Here is a 21209-nt window from a genome sequence, read left to right on the forward strand (position 1 = left end):
TCTGCACAGCCCTCATCATGACTGTTATTCTAACACTTAATGGAGGAAGAAGAAAAAAATCAAAGTGGAATTACATTATGAATCAACATGGAGCTCATTTTCAAATCCTGTTTGACAAATACTGATTCTATAAGACTGTTTCTGAACTTTTGGCTCCCGACTGGAGTGTTTTTTTCTAAATACTCTCATCAGGATGTCAAAATGAGCTCCGCACTGACATAATGCCTTTTCCCACATTGCTTGGTTATGTGCCTTTTCAAAAGAGATCCAGATGAGGCTTTCGTGGAACAATAAGAACTCTGTGCATTAGAATAATTGGGAGAAAATGAATGCAGGTTGGTAGGGAGGTCAGTGAAGGATATGAACAAAAGTAGGAGGTGAGGAAGAGGAGGAGTATTAACCCAGGCTACAACATTAGGATGCAGGAGGAGCAGGAGGAGGCCAGCGAGTGAGAAGGGGACAGAGAGGACGACCCGGCCCGACTCAGCAAAAAGAGCCACGGACACAGGCCAAGGTGTGGGGGGAGGAAAAGGGGATAGGAAGACCTGTGGAAAAAAAGAGAGGAAGACAAGGAAAGGACAAGAGTAAACACAGCACCGTGTCCAAAGGTCCTCCACAGCACCTTCCACTGAGCACAATTATCCAAGACTTGAGTTATTTGGTCCTGTTCACTACTACATGGCCAGTGGAGGATGCTGGGAGGAGCACTGACATGTCCTGACATTCAAGGTGGGAAACATTCAGTCATTAACTGAGGAAATTAGTGTTAATAGGATCGAGGCATTCAGTCTAGGAGGATGAAAGCATAGGAAAAGCATAGAAAAGCAATGGTCTATTCATATTCTTTTTATAATAATATCTCTTTTGCAGAACATTTTAACTTTAGCCATTTATATCATACGTCAGTTTTTCTGTTAATCATGCAACAAAATATATTTTTGTCTCTTTGAAGGTGTTTACATACGCTAAACGTGTCTATATACTAACAAAATAAGAACTGCAAAAACAAAGAGAATAATTGCAAATAAATATATGCATATAAGGATTAACAAAAATACTGTTCTGAAATAAGAATATATGTGTAAATCATGATCAATGAACATATACAGTGGCCTTTTTTAAATGTAATACTTCAATGACTAATTGAATCAATTTAACTTGAATTTCATTTGTGCATGTGTAAATCCTGATGCTTCATTCATCATGATTTGAGAATGAAAGGGCATGCTTCAATCTGTACAAAAAGTCACATGATCACACACATTTTCTTATTTAATTAATGACTATTTAATGATAATTAAATAGTATAAAAATTACATTTTACTCAATATTTACTGCATAACACTTGTGTTTTCACGTTTAAGCATTTTAGATTTAAATTTTCTTATTTTCAGACTTTTAGACCTCACTGTATATGTACACATATTTTCTAGCAGTAAGCAGTAGCCATTCTAATTTCTTATACCCAGCATGCTTCTGCTTGTCTCATTAATTTAAAATTATAACAATTACAACTAATATTGCATAATTTTTATTTTAACAAATTAAATAACCACAGGTTTGTTTTAAATAATGGAGAGTAGCTAATGCTTAAAAGTTTGGCAGATTCATGCTGGTTTAGAAATATCATCCATCCCTTTATTTTAAGAAAGTGGACTCATGTTATTGTCCCTTAAAGTCACAATAACATATTCTACAAACGCATTTATAATCTTACCCGGTTTCCTTTTAATCCCGGTGGTCCTACTAAACCCTGAATGCATAGGGGAGGGAAGTTACTGATGGTCCATTTTTCATTTGAATGCACTTATGTGGTTATTTGGAAACAGTATTTGAAATGTTAAAGTGTGCCCTGGTTCAGCACTTACAGGGATGCCTTGAGGCCCAATTGGTCCAGCTACTCCCATTTCACCCTTTTCACCCTGTAAAGTAAAAAAGACATTATACATAATACTGGCATTATACTGAACCTATATTACACTGGACTTTACTCCTCACACAATCAGTGAATACTTTATTTTAACTACACTGAACAAAATTATAAACGCAACACTTTTGTTTTTGCCCCCATTTTTCATGAGCTGAACTCAAAGATCTAAGACTTTTTCTATGTACACAAAAGGCCTATTTCTCCCAAATATTGTTCACAAATCTGTCTAAATCTGTGTTAGTGAGCACTTCTCCTTTGCCGAGATAATCCATCCACCTCACAGGTGTGGCATATCAAGATGCTGATTAGACAGCATGATTATTGCACAAAGATGACCACCATTTGCCTCACGCAGTGCAACACATCTCCTTCGCATAGAGTTGATCAGGTTGTTGATTGTGGCCTGTGGAATGTTGATCCACTCCTCTGCAATGGCTGTGCGAAGTTGCTGGATATTGGCAGGAACTGGAACACGCTGTCATATACACCGATCCAGAGCACCCCAGTCATGCTCAATGGGTGACATGTCCGGTGAGTATGCTGGCCATGCAAGAACTGGGATGTTTTCAGCTTCCAGGAATTGTGTACAAATACTTGCAACATGGGGCCGTGCATTATCACGCTGCAACTTGAGGTGATGGTCGTGGATGAATGGCACAACAATGGGCCTCAGGATCTCGTCATGGTATCTCTGTGCATTCAAAATGCCATCAATATAATGCACCTGTGTTCGTTGTCCATAACATATACGCCTGCCCATACCAACCCCACCACCACCATGGGCCACTCGATCCACAACACTGACATCAGCAAACCGCTCACCCAAAATGGGGGCAAAAACAAAAGTGTTGCGTTTATAATTTTGTTCAGTGTAGTTGACAACAGGCCATTGAAATATTGACGACACTCACAGAGCAACTAGTTTCATTACTATCCTGCATGTGCATTAAACATCTAATAATTCAATGATTGATCAAGTTTTTTATCACCTAAGCAATGTTGTAATCAGTGTTGGGGGTAATGCATTACAAGTAACATGAGTTACGTAATCATATAAATTTTTTTCAACAAGTAAAGTAATGCATTAGTTTTCAGTTACAACTAAATATCTGAGTTACTTTTTCAAATAAGTAATGCAAGTTACTTTGTTTTCCCATTTATTCACTCACACCTCTCCTGTCTTGCTTTAGGCACTTCCTTCAGGCTGAGGCTTATTAATTTCACCTTTGGTGTGAAAGGGCTTTTACAGCTGCCAAAAATATAACTTTTAGGTTTTTTGTTATTAAAGGGGTCATATGATGTTGCAAAAATAACATTATTTGGTGTAATGAAATGTGTTTATGCGGTTCAAGGCTCAAAAAACACATTATTTTCCACATACTGTACATTATTGTTTCTCCTCTATGCCCCGCCTTTCTGAAAGGCGTCGATTTTTACAAAGCTCATCGGTCTGAAAAGCGAGGTGTGCTGTGATTGGCCAGCTATCCAGAGCGTTGTGATTGGCCGAATTCCTCAAGCGTGTGACAGAAATGTTATGCCCCTACCATACTGTGATGCCCTGTCAGGCCAGAGCGACGAGACAAAAACATTAAAACCCATTATAAACGAGGCATTTGTTGCGTCCAGTGGGGACATAATTACGGATTATAATGACTTATACTGTCTTTTTATGCGTTGCATTGCATTGCGCCGCGTAAACATAAAACCATGTCTTTTGGAAGGCCAACCAAAGTAGTTTCGCTTTCACAACGAAACACACAGCGCCTTCACGACATGGCAGCGGCGGCAATAACAATACTATAGCGAGAATAAAAGTTAATTCCTTTTTCTAAAAGGAAAAATTGAAATCGCATCATATGACCCCTTTAAAGCCCAGGTGACAAAAAAAAACGTAATGCATTACTTCCTATAAAATGCAACTAAGTACTGCGATTAGTTAATTTTTGAAGGAGTAACGCAATATTATAATGCATTACTTTTAAAAGTAACTTTCCCCAACACTAAATATAATTATTTGTGATTCAAACTATACTTCATTTGGCCAGTTGTCATGATGCTTGCATTCATGCCTACAGCATCATCAAGGTTTTTATAATTTTGCATAACACAAAATATTACTAGAAACACCCATTTTGAAGCCTCATGCATTTGTTTCTAAATTGTTTTTACAGCACTAACCATTTCTCCTTTTGGTCCTGCAGGCCCAGGTACTCCAGCTGGTCCTATCAGACCCTTTGAACAAAGAAAACGACATGTGTGAGCTTCAACAGAGGGCACAGCGGTGGGTTAAGAGTTTAGAGAGGGAGAGAAACTAATCAGTGTTGAGCACCAATAGATCAACAAACTTTTCTGAGCCGAATAAGAGCAATTTGAACTCCTTATATATGTTTAAAAAGAGCTATCCGAGGACCAATCTGCAGAGGAATTCCACAAAACTCCAAAGTTTGTTGATCTAAGTGGAAATAAACAGACACACAAGTAAATATAACAGCGAATCCATCTTCCATTTTCCTCCCATGACTTGGAGAGGAATCAACAGAAGGGCTGTTAGACATCTTGCTTTTTCAGGAGTCTTGCTTCTCAGCCATTTGTACAGTTGTATGCCGTGAAATCATTGTTCATGCAGCCGCATCCCATCATGCTCTCTCCTGGTATGACATTACAAGATCAAAGCTTGTCATGGAATGAAATTAAGCTCTGAAGCTGGGAGGGAATTAAGCCTTCGAAAGGTCAGAGGTCAAGCATGTCTGATTTTTTTTTACAAAGGTATAGAGGGCTGCGACGGCATGAAATGCGAAAGGATTATTCACTTTTGTAGAGCACGATGTGCATACTTTTCAAAGAAGGAGAAATTGCGTTTCAGAGAGAGAGAGAGATGTTTATAAGTGTTTGGCCATGCTCCCCTTCAGTCACTCGCGTGTTGACAGGTTGAGAAATCAACCGAGCGTGGTACCTCTGGAAACAGCAAGAGGCAACAGCCAAACAGGCTTAGGGACAAAGTCAAATCAAAGTCATTCTCATGCCGATGCAACCTCAATAGAGATCTAAACAAGGCATTGACCATTAGACAACACAGAAAAGACACAAAACACAGAAGCAAGCAAGCAACAGCTCAAGCAGAGGCAGACAGACAGAACGAGAGAAGCAGGCGGAGGGAGAAACGAGAGAGGGATGTATGGAAATAGAGTGGTGGATGATGGGAACGTGTCTTGCGCCACTCACCACTGGACCAGGCCTGCCGTCTAAACCATGAGCCCCCTGGACAGCGTGTAAAGAGTTACAGAGCGAGAGGAGAGATGGAGGTGGAGGAGAGGAAGGGAGGAGGGGAGAAGTGTGGGGGGAGGTGAGTGAAGCAGTGACTCGTGTGCCACATAAAAACAACACTAGTTTTGATGGAGGGGTGACGTGTTGAAGATGACATGTGAGAGACAAGCAGTAACTCCTTATAACGTGACTTTAGCATCTTATTGTCTTAGTGCAAGTGTGACTGCTAGTGAACAGGACCTAAAGTTAGGGTGACCATACGTGCCATTTTCCCAGGACGCGTCTTTGCCAGGATTTGTTTTGGCTTTGTTTTTTCCTGTTTTCATGCCTGCTGAAGGTAATGATCGAAAAGTAGTTTGACCAATAACATGCAGGCATTGTATGGTGTGTGTGAGAAGGTGGGATCTATGGTCAAAGCGATGCAATTACGTGTACATAGGATGTGTGTTCGACTTAAAAGCAGCACGGCTCAGATCGATCAGTGTTTGACATCAAAGTACCTCGAGAGCATTTTGAAAGCATAAGGAACCGTCTGTATGGTATTTTGATGTCATACACCGATCGGTCTGCACACACAAAACAAAGCCAAAACCTAGATATTTTAGGCATTATAGAAATCCTGGGAAAATGGCACGTATGGTCACCCTACTAAAGTGGTCCATTCAATCATATAGATGGTGATAAAATAACAACAGGTGGCATATACATTCCAGAAGAGATGCAAAAACTAAAAATAATACTTGTAAATAGTTGTTCGGTTCCAAAACCTAGTGAGCTACATTGCCGTTTGCTGCATTCTAAGGCAGTATGCTGACTGAAACGCAACCTCGTAAGTGACTGAACTGGACCATAGAAAGCGACTTTGCGTGCCACACAAATAGGCTAGCGCTCCTCACGAGAAGTGCACAGGAGACTTGATTTAGCCTGCCGCTAAGTTAAATTTGATGATAGCATGTTGCTGAGCTAACAAAACAAACAGCCTTTGTGCTAGAAATGAACATACAATTCATTTAAATTATGGCAGCTCACTAGGTTATGGAAAAAGTAACATTACCCATCCATGCTGCATTTTCTTAAGCAGCATTTTAATCTTGTTTTCAGTAAAAATCAATAAACAAATTTTATTTTACATCATATTTACTTAAAAATGCATAATGCGCTATTTTCCCCCCTATTTTACCACATTTCCAAACTGTTTTTGCTTTAAACATATATGTACCACAATGTTGTGAGGTTTATGTTTAAAACACTTTTTTATTCCCTTTTTTTATACTGAAAATCAAGACAAAAATGCTGATTAAGAAAACTTTCTTGATATCTCAATTTCTATATCGCAGATTCAAAACAAAAGTAAAGGAGTTACTGTGCCATTGATTATGTGACTAGAATAAGTTAATCAATGACTTTGACACCATAGATATATACTAGTCATGACGTCAGGAAAAGACCCCTCAAATTCATAGTAACAAAACCTATAGCATGCTATTTACAGAGCAGAGAGAAAACATTTTATAAACAACCACATACAGTATTTTGTAATAATAACATGAATGTCAGTCAGTTACAGTAATCTGAAACCATCAAGAACTTGTTGGTAATCGATTAAAATGTGTATAAAACAATGTGACAGGATGATTACGTGATAACACTTGTATATATGATTGCCAAATGTGGATATTCACTGATTCATGCAATGTGACGACACTTAGCCATGAACCATGACGCCTAGTTACAAAGACACATGAAATTGCAGCACATTGATATTTGCATTAAGGGGGGCTAAAGCACAAACCTTACACAAAACATGCTTTTCCACTAACGCTGCACTCAGGAAAGACAAAAACATCTTGATTCAGTTGACAAGATTGTATGAAAACTATCAAATTAATTATGCACTGGTATCACAGGTGTTTTTCATAATGTAAGCTTTTTATCTTACATTGTACTAACTATAAATGCAATGCACGTTTACCAAGTATCAAAAACTGGATTATAAGAATCAGACATGTACTTACAGGGAGTCCAAGATGGCCCCTGTCTCCTTTCTCTCCTTTCTGTCCAGGTGATCCCTTCTCTCCTCTCAGGCCTATTCCTGGTTCTCCCTAAAAAGAACATGAGATTTAATGCCTCATTTAGCATATGGCAGTAGACAAATAACACTTCATTTTACATTAGGTCGGAATACTTACCTTTGGTCCTGGCAAACCTGGAGGTGCCTGATAAGCAAACATTAATAATTATTAGAAATCAGTATCATTTTGAGATGTTTAAAATTAGTTTCTCTTCATAAATGCACCATCAAATGGGGAAAAAAATGTACTGATGCTCCACAGATATGCATGTAATAGGACTGCTGATATCATAAGCTTTTATGAAGTAGACATTGTCCTCACCAATGGCCCAACTGGCCCTGCAGGTCCTGGAGGTCCAGCAGGCCCATAGACCTGAGAGAGAACAGATAAGGAAGTCACCATTAAGACATTTCATTCAATATATTTCCCAACTTAGGAAACACAGAGGGGCTCTATTATCTAATGAAACCCCATAAAAACCTCTAACAAGTGCAATCAGCAGCTAAATAGTGTGGAACATACCAGTTCTGCTTTATCTCCTTTCTCCCCAGGTTCACCTTTCTGACCCTGAAGACATTATGAAAAAGCAAAAGGATAGGAATACTGAATTCTACCATTCATTCAAAAGACATCGAACTGGCATGACGAAATACACTGCATCCCAAAGTCATGCCGTGTCTTTTCAACAATGACAACAATCTGTTTGCTTGAGGGGCACCATTGCGTACCATTAGGCCTGGCAATCCAATATGGCCAGGGGGCCCTGAAACCCCCTTTTCTCCAGTAGGGCCATCTAAACCCTACAGAATGAGGAAAGAATAAGGAAACAGACATTAAAATTGGCAGAAAAGTCAATTGGGGGGGCTGGGTTGATGAACATTACTTGACAGCCTTGTAAACAAGGCCCACAACCAAGAGGCCTTTGAATTCATAGCATCCAACATGTAGGATTAATGATTAGTAAACTGTAGACTTTCAAGACGCAATGCTGCCCACCCAACACAAACGCTTTCAAAATTCATCAAAGCACTCAGCATGATCCCACTTGCTCAAATAACAATGACCACATGTACACGCAACTCATTTTCTGATTAAGGTCTATATTCTGGTTAAGCATTTAATCTGAAAAAGATGTTTACATGTTCCACAGTTATTGCAATATGTTCTTTTAACCAAATTATCCCAAAAAAGGCAAATACAAATGCACTGTCCTCTGGAAATACTGGGCATGCTTTCTTTTTTATTTAGTTACAGTCAATATTCCAAACAAGGGTTACAAGAATCCAAACTTTTCATAAACCAAAATTACATAAACCAAATATATTAGTAATTTCTAGAAACTGAAATATTGGCTTAATTTGGTTAACTTTGCAGTTGGATTAATGTATTTACATGATGTGTACATAATTTGAATATTATGATATTTTGATATCAGAATATTCTTTCATGCAAGACCTTTTGTGGTTATTTAACAATTCAGGTGTAGTCAGACAGACTATATATGATGGGAATGCTGGGTATAGTCACTTACAGGTGATCCTGAGGGACCCATGTCTCCCTTGTCTCCTTTTGGCCCAGGCAAGCCTATGACTCCTCCTTCTCCCTGAGGTCCCTCTGGTCCAGGAGGGCCGAAGGGTCCCTGTTCTCCTGGCTTTCCTCTTGGACCCTAAGAAGCAAACAGGTACAATCACTCAGCATTATGAAGTTTTGAGAGTTGTGTAAATCCATCCACCAGTGGACTAATGGCAGATTAGTGGCTAAAATGTGTTTCATTTATAGTAAATGTTAATTATTATTTACCTTTTCCCCATCAAGACCAGGGGGACCTGGAAGTCCAACATCACCCTGAGAAATTTTTTTTTATGTTTAATGCAAAAGAACAAGGTAGCCTACAATGACATGTCTTAAACCATGGAATGCATGCTGCTGAAAAACTTCCTCAGATCTCACCAGAATTGTATATGAATAGAATCTAAAATTCTCTTAAAGTTATACACTAAGGATAGAAAGGGTAAGAATGAGAGATGCTGGTCAGCTACCTTCAAACCGTGGGTCCCAGGAAGCCCTGGAGGTCCAGGCAGACCAGGAGGGCCCTAAAATAAAAACAATATATACTTGAACATCTGAAAGTAGTTGTCTATTCATCTATGTGTGTGCTCAAATACGCAAACAATATCAAGTTATCCAGCTTCCCATTAAATACTTTTTTCTCAACAAAGAATGACACTTACCATTAAATGCACATTGCGTATATCCTGAAAAATAAAATCAAATTAGTGCCTTCACATAATACAAATTAATCTGTTGAATCTGTTATATGAGGCCGAGAAGTGAATATGCACTCTAACTAAATCATAATCAAATTGAAGAAATTTATATACATCAGAAATAAATACATACATTTTCATTGTTGTTGATTAAAGATTTTCCTGGCTCCCCGGTTGGACCTGGTGGACCCTGTTGAGCAATGGGGAAACAATCAATAATATATAGCATTATTTCTGATATCAGCCATTCATATCACATTCAAACCTGGTGACTTGTTTGCATTATTTTCTCTGTCAGTGACACATGGCCTCTACTCACCCTTGGTCCAGATGGGCCTTCCTGGCCATGGTCACCCTACAAATCAAAAACATTAATTGTGCTATTTTTTCCAAGGACATATTTAAAATATCACAATCATACAAGGTCATGTAGAGTTGCAATGAACTAGCACTTATTTATTTATTTAAAAAAAAAAAAGAGTCAATTGCTCACCTTTATGCCTTGATCACCTTTCTCACCCTATGAAAAGACATGCAACAATGAAAGTCAAAATTTAATTCTGACTAAACCATGAGCTTATGTCACACCACTGACTGTGCATGTCACACCACATCAAGAAAGAAATTCAGCAGTGGACACAAGGTGGAGAATGAGGGGTAGGTACCTTGGGTCCAGCTTGTCCGGGCTGTCCCTGGGCACCTGGTTCTCCTTTGATACCAGCTTCTGCAGCACTAGGATCACTTTTCTCTCCCTAGCAATAAATATCAATATAGGAGTTAACATTCAAAGATTCAAGATGCATCTCTATATGACGAAGGCATATAAAACATTCTAGTGTATGCATCTTGTTCCCATTTGCTTTTGAAGCATTACAGTTGACGTCTTTAATTCACCACAGCTGCGGTACTTCAACACAGGGAGTGAGAATAAAGGTGTGGTCACTGAAATACAACAAATATGGGCCACAGAATATGAGGTCACCTTCTAGGGCTTCTGTTTTGCAGAAACACTAATTAAATCATAACAATTAACACATTAAAAATGTTAAAACAGACTGTCTTCTTCCATTGCCTGCAGCACTGCAAGCCATGCAGATTTAATGCAATTTAATGAAAATAAATGGAACACAAAGTCTAGTGAAACCGCAACGTAATAATTCCACATTGTTAAGTTTCAGTACAGACAAAATAATATCTGAAAATGACATGAAACAGATACATTTTGACACCAAAACCAAACAGAATTGAGTGCAGACAGTCAGGTCACCACTTCATAGAAGTCTTTTAGACATGCATGTGTAATTAAAGTCAAATCAATGCAATTCACTGAAAAATTAAAATATGGTTATTTTTATTCAGCCTCTTTATTCTAAACCCTCTCCTTTTTCTGTGGAACACTAAAGGTGATTTTAAAAAAACTCAGCCATTCTTTTACTGTTAGATAAACTTAAATTAGAAAAAAACCCAGCTGAAATATTAAAATTACTAAAACTAAAAAATAAGAATACATTCACACTACATTGAAATATTAATAAAAATAACAAAAGCACACTTACTAAAACTAACATTTAAATTTACAGTAAAACATAATATCAATAAATAATATAATATTACATAAATTATTTCTAAAATATGGATATATTATTATAAAGTATGGACCACTTTTATGGTGCTTTATTTTCTCATTTTGAAGCTTGAAAATATCATTAAATTTCAAAGAATTGCCAAAAATTCTTCAAACATTAATCACTGTGTTGCACGGAAGAAAGCCATACATGTTTGAAATTGCAAACTGGTGAGTAAAAGTCAACCTCAATATTCAACATCACATCTAAAAAAACTTCCTGAGGGTTTAAGCCCAGTATCAGAACTAGCACTTATGCGAGAAACAGCCACAACACACATTTGGGTGTACCTTGTAGCCCCGTTTTCCAGGGATACCAGAAACACCTGCCTGACCCTTCATAGCGACAGAAAAATCTTCATTACTTTAAGAATGATCAGCAAAATGTGTTAAAGATACAGTCACACCAAACCAGGCCTTTACCTTTCGTCCAGGGACACCTGGGAAACCAGGCTCTCCCTGAAGGTTGCGAGGCATCAACATTAGGAAAACAAAAAGAGAGAAAAGAAAAACTGTGAGAATAGACCTAAACACATCCTCAAACCCTGACCTTTGAAAATCAACAAAGGAATCAGCATCATATATTTTGGCTGAAAAAGCCATTCGTAATTTCAACTGAAGATTATTCTCAGTAATCATTTAGACAAACAATGCTTACGTCGATCGTAAACCCCCAAGGGTCTATCAGATGTCATAATTTCTATTGAAGCGATTAGACAGCACGCGCTGGTATCAATATTTAGACTGGTATGTCGAAGTTTTTGCTCTCCAGGCACGCAAATAGCTGATTACTAGCAGTGCCGCAATGAGCCAACAGTTGGATTGTTATTAATAGTAAAGAGCACAGCTATTTAATTCATGTCTGTTATCTCATGACTAATGAGCAGACATGAAGGCAGTGATCTCAAGACACAGCTGCGGCTGCATGCGGACACTCGACCCATCGAGGTCGAGGGCTGCTGGGGGGGTCTGACTGCTAGTGGCACCATCCGTCTTTCTCCTGCCATCTCATTCCTCAAGTCTCAGACGCCACTTCACAGTGTCAGATGGTGAGATGCTTATATGTGAGGTGCCTGTATAATGAGCAATCAATCACGCTCTGGTGTGAAAGCAGCTTTACATATAATCATAACAGATAAGACTGAGCGTTTTAGCAGCGGAATGCTTCTGGAACAGCATGCAGGGTTCTGGGAAAAAAGGATAGTTCATTATAAATAAATGGGGATGGATAGTGGCTGCAGTAGAAGTGAACTACCTTCACTCCTTGTTTCCCAGGCATTCCAGGCATCCCTAGCTCACCCTGCAAAATCAGCATTAATTACTCATCTTTTTAATACTTAAATGGTCACATTCACAAGCCAAAACCAAAGATCGCACTCATAACGCAAGCAAAACACTACTGAAAGACTTTCACTTCAGCAGATTGTTAGACATGATGACAAACAAGTATTTCCCAGCACATCTGCTCACCACTGGACAGGACTGTATGTTGAGCTTTGGATGCTAGATTCTTAAAGCTACAGTTCACCAGAAATTAAAAGTCTGTCTTGGTTTACTCATCCTCATGTCGTTCCAAAGCTATATGACTTATTTTCTTTTGTTGAACACAAAAGAAGATATTTTGAAGAAAGTTGGTAACCAAACAGTTTTGGTTTCCATTGACTTCCATTGTATGGACCAAATAAATAAATAAATAAAACTCTTTTATGTTCAGCAGAAGAAAGAAAGTCAAGAAATGATGACAAATTTCATTTTTGGGTGAACTACACATTTAACTATCTTCAAAATGCAGTTTCAGTGGAGTTCAGCAATTACAAATAAAATATAAATTTCTAATCCATTTCTAATGTACGAAATGGCTGCAAGCCAAGCATAGCAATTCGACTGGAGGAAAGAGAGTTTCATTTAGCTTCAGTGAGAATAAGTAGTGCAATACTTAATACATCACTTTTCTTAGAAAGAAGTATTTTAACAAATAATTATAATAAAAAATTTCAAAAATAAAAATCTCCAAACAATCAACCAGCTTCACTAGAAAACCATCGCTAGACTAGCAGCAAACCACATCTAATCAGCATATAGCAGTATGGAAACTCGAGTTTAAGCTGGTCTCTTTAGTAGGGTTATCAAACACACAAACAAACAGGTATATTAGCCAGCACTCAATCACTACATTACATGGTAGTGCCAAACGAGAAGTGTTTTACAACATGTCCAGAAAGTCTCTACAGAAAACAACGCATGCCATTTGGAGACTGGCGGCCAGACAGTTGAGGGCAGAGGTCAAAGATGGCATGAAGACTCCAGTGAGTCTGAGCAGGGGGCAGGTGGCAGAGCCTTGCGTGGCATCACCCGCTCTGACAGGTGCAGCGGTCAGACCTTGGAGAGAGCTGCAGGTTATCAAGAGAGCCAGACGCCATATGTGTGTGGTTTGATACGGTATTAATGATACTAGGCACTCTAGTGTGCTTTTGGGCCTGAGACAAGACTGCTTGTCATTCTCAGCTGCCTTCATAAACTCTGTCCAATCAGGCACCAAGAACGTATGGCAGGGTTTGGACAAGGCAGAGAGTCATATGTGAGTTTATCCGTGTTCCCAGTAGATGAAAGAGCCTGACTTCATGTTACCGTCCCGTTAAGGGAATGGAACGATACAATGATTGTTGATCACTTTAATCATGAAAGAGAGATTTCTTGGACATATGCTGAAAACTCTTTGATCTTCTTCATTTCCAATCAACTCACACCATTCCGTTATAGGCCCCTCTGCCCATCGTCATGTCTCCTTCAACTCCATCCGCTTCTATTTTAGAGCGAATAGCGCTTGGTGAGGCAGAGGCTATAGTTGTGGACTGACAGAGGCTGCAAGTGATTTATGGGAGTGCTAATCTTCAGGCTAAAAACTATGAGGACGGAGCCTTTGGAGTTGAGGGGAACTCTGGGAAGGTGAAGAGAACCGTCATCAGCACTGCGGAGAAGTGGCTGCGTTCTTTGCTGACAAACTTGATTCCTTCAGGACAGTTCGTAATAAGTAATGACTTACTTTGGCTCCTATGAAATACGAGAGCATGGTATACGTGCTTGGCCCGAGGTATAAAGAGAAAACGGATGAATGGAATTTCCAAACTAAATTCCTAAAACCTAATAAGTTCCATTTATATACATCAACATGCATCATATACTGCACAAAGGGTCCTTGTATGAAGAGAAAAACAACTATAAAAAATTTAGTTCTGAGTCTTAAAGACGCAGTGCGTCATTTTTTAGCAGCAAAAAGAGTAATAGCAATCCGTTTGATTTAACATTCTGACAAAATTCATAAAATGTTGGATTTATGCTTTAAAAAGCATAATCTAACATTTTGTGAAGGACATTCACCATGGCTCATTTATTTGATCAAAAATACAGTAACAACAATAATATTGTGAAATATTACTGCAAATTCAAATAACTGTTTTCCATTCCTGTGATGCAAAGCAGAATTTTTAGCATAATTAATTTTTAGCATAATTTTTAGCAGTCTTTAGTGTCACGTGATCCTTCAGAAATCATTCTAATATGCTGATTTACTTCTCAAGAAACATTTTTTTATCATCAATGTTGAATCAATTGAGTTTGGATACAATAATAACATTTTTGGGGATTCTTTGATTTATTTAAAATGGCACTTTTTGTAACAATTTAAATGTCTTTGAATGTCTTTAAATGACTGTTAACATTTATTAATTTAATGCATCCTTGCTCAAAAAAAGTATTAATCTTACTGACCTAAATACAGTAGTATATTCTCTGACAACATGCCTTAATACTGTACTTCAATATTTTTACTTCAAATTAATGTATTTTTAGGATGTGATTCTTTTTGCAGTAATTTATTCTGTTGCGGCCACATGTAGCACATAAAAACTCACTGTAAAATCATTGTAATGCATGGCTTCTCCTGACTTATTGCTTTAATAGCCCGTGGGTTCTCTGTTTTATCAATCCTGGTCTGGAGGGGAGTGTGTAACTGAGAAGTTTTGAGAGCCAATGTCAAAGAGAACGAAACAAAGCGGCTCTCATTTGATCTCTGAGGTGCTGCACTTTAAATTCATGTCACGCCATCATCTCTCGTTCCTACTTGACATAAGAGTCTAATGGCAGAGGAATCACATGTGTTACATGAGTGAGTGTCTTTCACTGTGTTTGTGCATGCCTGATTTTTACTGTAAATGTGTGTTACATTTTTTTTTTCCATTGGCGAGAAACGCAGACAGTCTTTAACAGCCTCACTAAATACAGATGAGGCTCACCCACTGCTGGCCGCAGGAGTAAAAGGAGTTAATTTAGCATTCGCTTATCTCCTTTTTATCTCATAAATTTTCACTGGCTTTCACTACACAAAACCTAATACTGACTAGTAATGACAGAGACAGATGTGACTGAGGGAAGACAAATAAATGTTACTGTGGCAATACCATAGTAACATGATGACATTGTAAAATATTGTGGGTATACAATACTAGTTAAATGTTTGGACACACTGGACTCAATCTGTTTCTCATGATCTTAAAAACTTATTGTACATTATATACATTATTAGGCTGAAATGCTTAAAATGTAACACATTTAAAAATGTAAGTCTTTTAATGCATGAATTAGAACAAATAGAGATGTAAAAGCAAGTGTGCACCATACTGCAGAATGTGAACTTCAATACTGTTTACAACGAAATCCCAGGATGCACCTCATTAAGTCAGTTGAGCAGAGCTGAAATGTAGACAAAGCTCAAATACAGTCACTAGACTAGAGATTTGTTTACTACATAAATTCCATTATTTCATAGTTTTGATGACTTTAATATTATTCTAAAATGTTAATTGATGGTAGTAAAAAAAAAGAAAAATAAGAAATGTTTCTTGAGCAGCAAATCAGCATATCAGAATGATTTCTGAAGGATCATGTGACACTGAAGACTGGAGTAATGACTGCTGAAAATTCAGCTTTGCATCACAGAAATAAATTACATTTGAATATATATTAAAACAGAAAACAGTTATTTTAGATTGTAATCATATTTCAAATTTTTTATTGTATTTTTATTAACTAATTGCAGCCTTGGAGAGCATAAGTGATTTTCAAAATCATTACAAAATAACTTACTCATCCCAAACATTTGAATAATAGTGTATCATGTTATTTACATTCCAATATATTAAAACAAGCAATAGCTCAGTCAAACAAACCGTCTTTCAACCCCAAAACCCACGCAAAAATATTTCTGCATTCAATTAGAGGCAGTCATCAAGTTGTATAAATATAAATGTATAAAAAAATCCTAAATATAGCACTGCTGCAGATGTGCTTATTCATCTGTCAGCTCCCCAGATGGTATGTCTGCTGAGTCTGATGATGAAAACATTCATATATTTAAACACAGCACTCGAATGCAGCAACACAAAGCACTGTCATGACAACAGACCTAACAATCGAAGAGTATGGCAGCACATGTTTGGCAGGGACAACGGCAGGTAGCAAAAATAAGTGTGCTAAGTCCATCAAGCAGCGTGTAACAGGGGACTCTCCACAAACAGCAGGGTTAGAGGCCTGTAAATCAGATGCACAGGTGCTCAGATGAAGGAAGTAGGGAATGTCTTGAGCTTGCGGCCTGTTTTTCTCTTAGCGTGCAATCCCTCTGCTCTCTCAGCATGACTCTGGGACTGAGTCATATGTCTTTGTGCACATCCTGGTTTCAGTTGCAAAGCATTTGTCCTGCCCTCAGCCCTTGCGAGTCCTCGCTTTGGTAACGTAAGCCGGCGTCTACCAGTGGTACCGAGTCAATGAGGGTGGATGAGTTATAGGAATGTACATTTAGGACCGACTTAAAGGAACCTTTCACTCGAAAATGAAAATTCTGTCATTATTGACTCTCTGTGTGATGAACGGACCAAATCTTACTGGCCATTGTAGGTCTCAACCTCATGGCTCTTGTATAGCACTTTGGAATAATTATGTTTTATAAAATGTTTTTGAAAGAAGTGTCTTATGCTCAACAATGCTGCATTTATTTGATCAAAAATACAGTAAATACAGTAATATTGTGAAATATGATAACAATTTATTTATTACATTATATTCAAAGAGAAAACAGTTGTTTAAAATTGCAATAATATTTCACAATAATGCTGTTTTATTTTTGCCTAAATAACTGCAGCCTTGGTAAGCATAAGAGACTTCTTTCAAAAACAATAAAAAACTAAATTATTCGAAACTTTTGGTAGTGTATCCAAGAAGTATCAGAACTTTGCTGATCATGCAAAAATATTACGATAGTTATATTTTATCTTTTTTTACACACACATACAAACAAACCCCCCAAATTAAATGCATAACAAACTACATTTCTCAGGCAAAGTACCTTCTCCCCCTTTTGTCCTCTTTGCCCATCCATCCCTGGTTCACCCTACACAAATGCACAGATGGGGACATCTTCAGCAGAGCAACACACACACACCACAAATACACACAAACTGCTGGAATCCAACCGGAGCTCATATGCAGACATGAGACATGTGATCCCAAACAAAGTCATGAGATGAGAAAGACTTTTCTTTTGGCACACTCTGAATTAAGAAGCCAGAAACAATAAACCGATAAAGATGATGATCTAGAGCAATCCTCTGATCCTGTAAGCATCAGGACGGTTCACTATACAGGGTGGTCGAGGGGAAGGCGGAGGGATGTGCAGAGGAAATTAAAATTCCATCAAACTCATAGTAAAGGATTTCTGTGAGACACAGAGTTCACATAAGATGTCTGGCCCATGGACTCAAGCCTTTGCTTCCTCTCTCGTCTGAACACAGGGTTTATTAAACACCCCATGAAATTGTTTGGCAAGCACAGTTCCCTTTCGATATTTCACTCGTACTGCGTCTTGCTTAAGATGCATATGGGAAAAAGCCTTTTTTCTCCTGAACTGAAGCCTATTTCATTCACGCAGTGAAACTGCACGGCCATTGGTTCGTGCAGGGCTTTAAAAACGAACCAATGGCGCGGCAGCGGAGCTGCACGAGCCTATGGCGACGAAGCCCGCCAAAGCCCGCCAGAATGGGCGGGGCATCTGTCTATATAAGTGGGTGCTCGCCACAGGATTCTCAGATTTTTTCTCAGATCTCGCCACGGCCGGACCGCCCCTCATGCAGCCTCTCTTACACCTCTTGACACCTCGTTCAGCTCCGGGTACAGAGGGAAATGTGTTTTGTGCAAACAACGGGCCCATTCATGTGCCCAAGTATCCTACCGCTGTGATAGCGGGGAAAATAATAAAACACAAACATTTTCAAAAAGAGAGTCACTCGAGTTAATTCAACCCCTCGGCAGGCCATCCCTGGGGTGTCAGAATGGGTTATGGGCATAATAAAGTGAGGATATTCATTCCAATTCGCTCGAAGACCCCCACGCTTTAGCGGCGTGGTCCCCACCTCTGTGCAGAGCAAGGACGCCCATGTCCTGCGCTCGGAGGTGATGAATTTACTGGCAAAAGGAGCTGTGGAATGGGTTCCTCCAGCCCAGAGCGAGTCAGACCTTTACAGCAGTTACTTCCTCGTCCCCAAAAGAGATGGTGGCCTCTGGCCCATCCTCGATCTCAGACACCTGAATCGCGCCCTCATAAGGAGGTCGTTCAGGATGATTACACTGAAACAGATCCTCTCGCAAATTCACTCGAGAGACTGGTTCTTTTCCCTGGACCTGAAGGATGCATACTTTCACATCCAGATAGCCCCTCGTCACAGGCCATTCTTCGAAGACCCCCACGCTTTAGCGGCGTGGTCCCCACCTCTGTGCAGAGCAAGGACGCCCATGTCCTGCGCTCAGAGGTGATGAATTTACTGGCAAAAGGAGCTGTGGAATGGGTTCCTCCAGCCCAGAGCGAGTCAGGCCTTTACAGCAGTTACTTCCTCGTCCCCAAAAGAGATGGTGGCCTCCGGCCCATCCTCGATCTCAGACACCTGAATCGCGCCCTCATAAGGAGGTCGTTCAGGATGATTACACTGAAACAGATCCTCTCGCAAATTCACTCGAGAGACTGGTTCTTTTCCCTGGACCTGAAGGATGCATACTTTCACATCCAGATAGCCCCTCGTCACAGGCCATTCTTGAGATTTGCCTTCGAGTGTGTGGCTTATCAATATACGGTCCTTCCCTTTGGGCTGTCCCTGGCCCCCCGCACCTTTACGAAGTACATGGCTGCGGCTCTATCCCCTCTGAGACAGATGGGAGTCCGTATTGTCAATTACCTCGACGACTGGCTCATCCTGGCCCAGTCTGAGGCAGAACTAATATCTCACAGAGCCCTCCTCCTCAGCCACATAGAGTGCCTGGGACTCAGGGTCAATTTTACCAAAAGCTCATTGCTTCCCAGCCAACGAATCTAATTCTTGGGAACAATCTTCAACTCAGCTCAAATGAAAGCTGTAGTCACACCAGAACGAGCTCTGGCCATACGGAGGTTGGCGACCTCCTTCAAGATCGGTACCGCTCGACCGCTCACAGCGTTTCAAAGGATGCTGGGCCTCATGGCAGCAGCATCTCCAGTGTTATCCCCATCCACACTCAAAGTCTATGTGGCGGCTATAGCGGCCTCTCATGTCCTTATTGAGGGTCAATCAGTGGGCAAAAATAGTGCGGTCATCCGCTTCCTGAAGGGTGGAAGGAGGCTGAATCTGCCTCGTCCCCCTACCGTCCCTTCATGGGACCTGCCCACTGTGCTAAGACCCTGAAGGGCCCCCGCTTTCGAGCCGCTACAAGCCGCCAACATTAGGTCGCTATTGCTAAAGACTGCTCTGCTTCTAGCACTAGCATCAGTAAAGCGAATAGGAGACCTGCAGGCGCTTTCAATTAACACTGCCTGTCTGGAATTCGGGCCTAACGACTCTAAATTCGTCCTGAAACCGAGGCACGGTTATGTACCTAAAGTGCTCTCCACTCCGTTCAGAGCACAGGTCATTACACTCTCTGCGCTTCCTCCAACTGAAGAGGACAGAGAGCTATCTCTGCTCTGCCCCGTCAGGGCATTGAGAATCTATATTGAGTGTTCCGCTCCCTATAGGCGATCGGAACAACTCTTTGTCAGCTTCGGTAACCGCACCAAGGTGTTTCCGGTTACGAAGCAAAGACTCTCTAGATGGATAGTAGACGCCATCTTGCTAGCATACTCTTCCTTGGGCCTCCAATGCCCCATTGGAGTACGGGCCCACTCGACTAGAGGCATTGCCTCGTCGTGGGCATGGTCCAGTGGTGTGTCCATTGCGGTCCAGTGGTGTGTCCATTGCGACTGGACCTCGCCGTCCACATTTGCGAGGTTTTATAACCTGGAAGTCCCGGCCTTACAGGCCAGGATCCTTTGCGCTTGAAATGGCACGCGCTGCGTAAACAGACATGACAGAGAGCCCTTGGTCATGCTGCGACCAAGTTCTCTGGTATTGTTCACCTGTTAGCTCTCGACCCCTGGGTGTCGAAGTTACGGGTATACTCTGGAACGATTAACCAGGCCGGTTACCTAGAAAGCTCAGCCCGCTTAGCCTTGGGTTATTGTTGACTTCTCTATAAGCATTGGTTGCTTATGGAAGTTATACCTTTAGTCGTTCCACTACATTAGCACGGCGTGATTGGACTGTTCCCATATGCGTCTTAAGCAAGACGTAGTACGGGTGAAGTATCGAAAGGGAACGTACTCGCTTACTAACATAACCTCGGTTCCCTGAGATACGGGAACAAGTACTGCGTTGCTAGCCATGCTATGTAGCTGCATGACTCAGTCAAAGTAATCGCTTCAGTCAAAGTAAACCTGAGAATCCTGTGGCGAGCGACCGCTTATATAGCCAGATGCCCCGCCCATTCTGGCGGGCTTTGGCAGGCTTCGTCACCATAGGCTCGTGCAGCTCCGCTGCCACGCCATTGGTTCATTTTTAAAGCCCTGCACGAACCAATGGCCGTGCCGTTTCACTGCGTGAATGAAATAGGCTTCAGTTCAGGAGAAAAAAGGCTTTTTCCCATATGCGTCTTAAGCAAGA

General features: G+C 40.2%; 1 protein-coding gene across 18 annotated transcripts in view; it reads right to left on the bottom strand.

Moving 5' to 3' along the window:
• Window positions 1–21209, bottom strand: part of LOC107586491 (collagen alpha-1(XIII) chain-like) — a 112372-nt gene that overhangs the window by 4827 nt on the left and 86336 nt on the right. For 16 of the 18 annotated variants that reach the window (XM_016273885.1, XM_016273884.1, XM_016273883.1 and 13 more), the window contains 17 exons: window positions 10199–10285; window positions 10027–10053; window positions 9853–9888; window positions 9667–9723; window positions 9498–9521; window positions 9306–9359; window positions 9067–9111; window positions 8798–8932; window positions 7995–8066; window positions 7789–7833; window positions 7588–7638; window positions 7384–7410; window positions 7210–7296; window positions 5153–5188; window positions 4109–4162; window positions 1869–1922; window positions 1718–1753 (listed from right to left, as the gene is read on the bottom strand). In XM_016273885.1, the coding sequence (XP_016129371.1) occupies window positions 1718–1753; window positions 1869–1922; window positions 4109–4162; window positions 5153–5188; window positions 7210–7296; window positions 7384–7410; window positions 7588–7638; window positions 7789–7833; window positions 7995–8066; window positions 8798–8932; window positions 9067–9111; window positions 9306–9359; window positions 9498–9521; window positions 9667–9723; window positions 9853–9888; window positions 10027–10053; window positions 10199–10285 (927 nt within the window). The remainder of the gene's footprint in view (window positions 1–1717; window positions 1754–1868; window positions 1923–4108; window positions 4163–5152; window positions 5189–7209; window positions 7297–7383; window positions 7411–7587; window positions 7639–7788; window positions 7834–7994; window positions 8067–8797; window positions 8933–9066; window positions 9112–9305; window positions 9360–9497; window positions 9522–9666; window positions 9724–9852; window positions 9889–10026; window positions 10054–10198; window positions 10286–21209) is intronic. The other 2 variants (XM_016273880.1, XM_016273872.1) reach the window with 2 other exon arrangements.

This window comes from Sinocyclocheilus grahami, unplaced genomic scaffold, assembly GCF_001515645.1.
Source record: "Sinocyclocheilus grahami isolate Dianchi unplaced genomic scaffold, SAMN03320097.WGS_v1.1 scaffold82.1, whole genome shotgun sequence".
Lineage (NCBI taxonomy): Eukaryota > Metazoa > Chordata > Actinopteri > Cypriniformes > Cyprinidae > Sinocyclocheilus > Sinocyclocheilus grahami.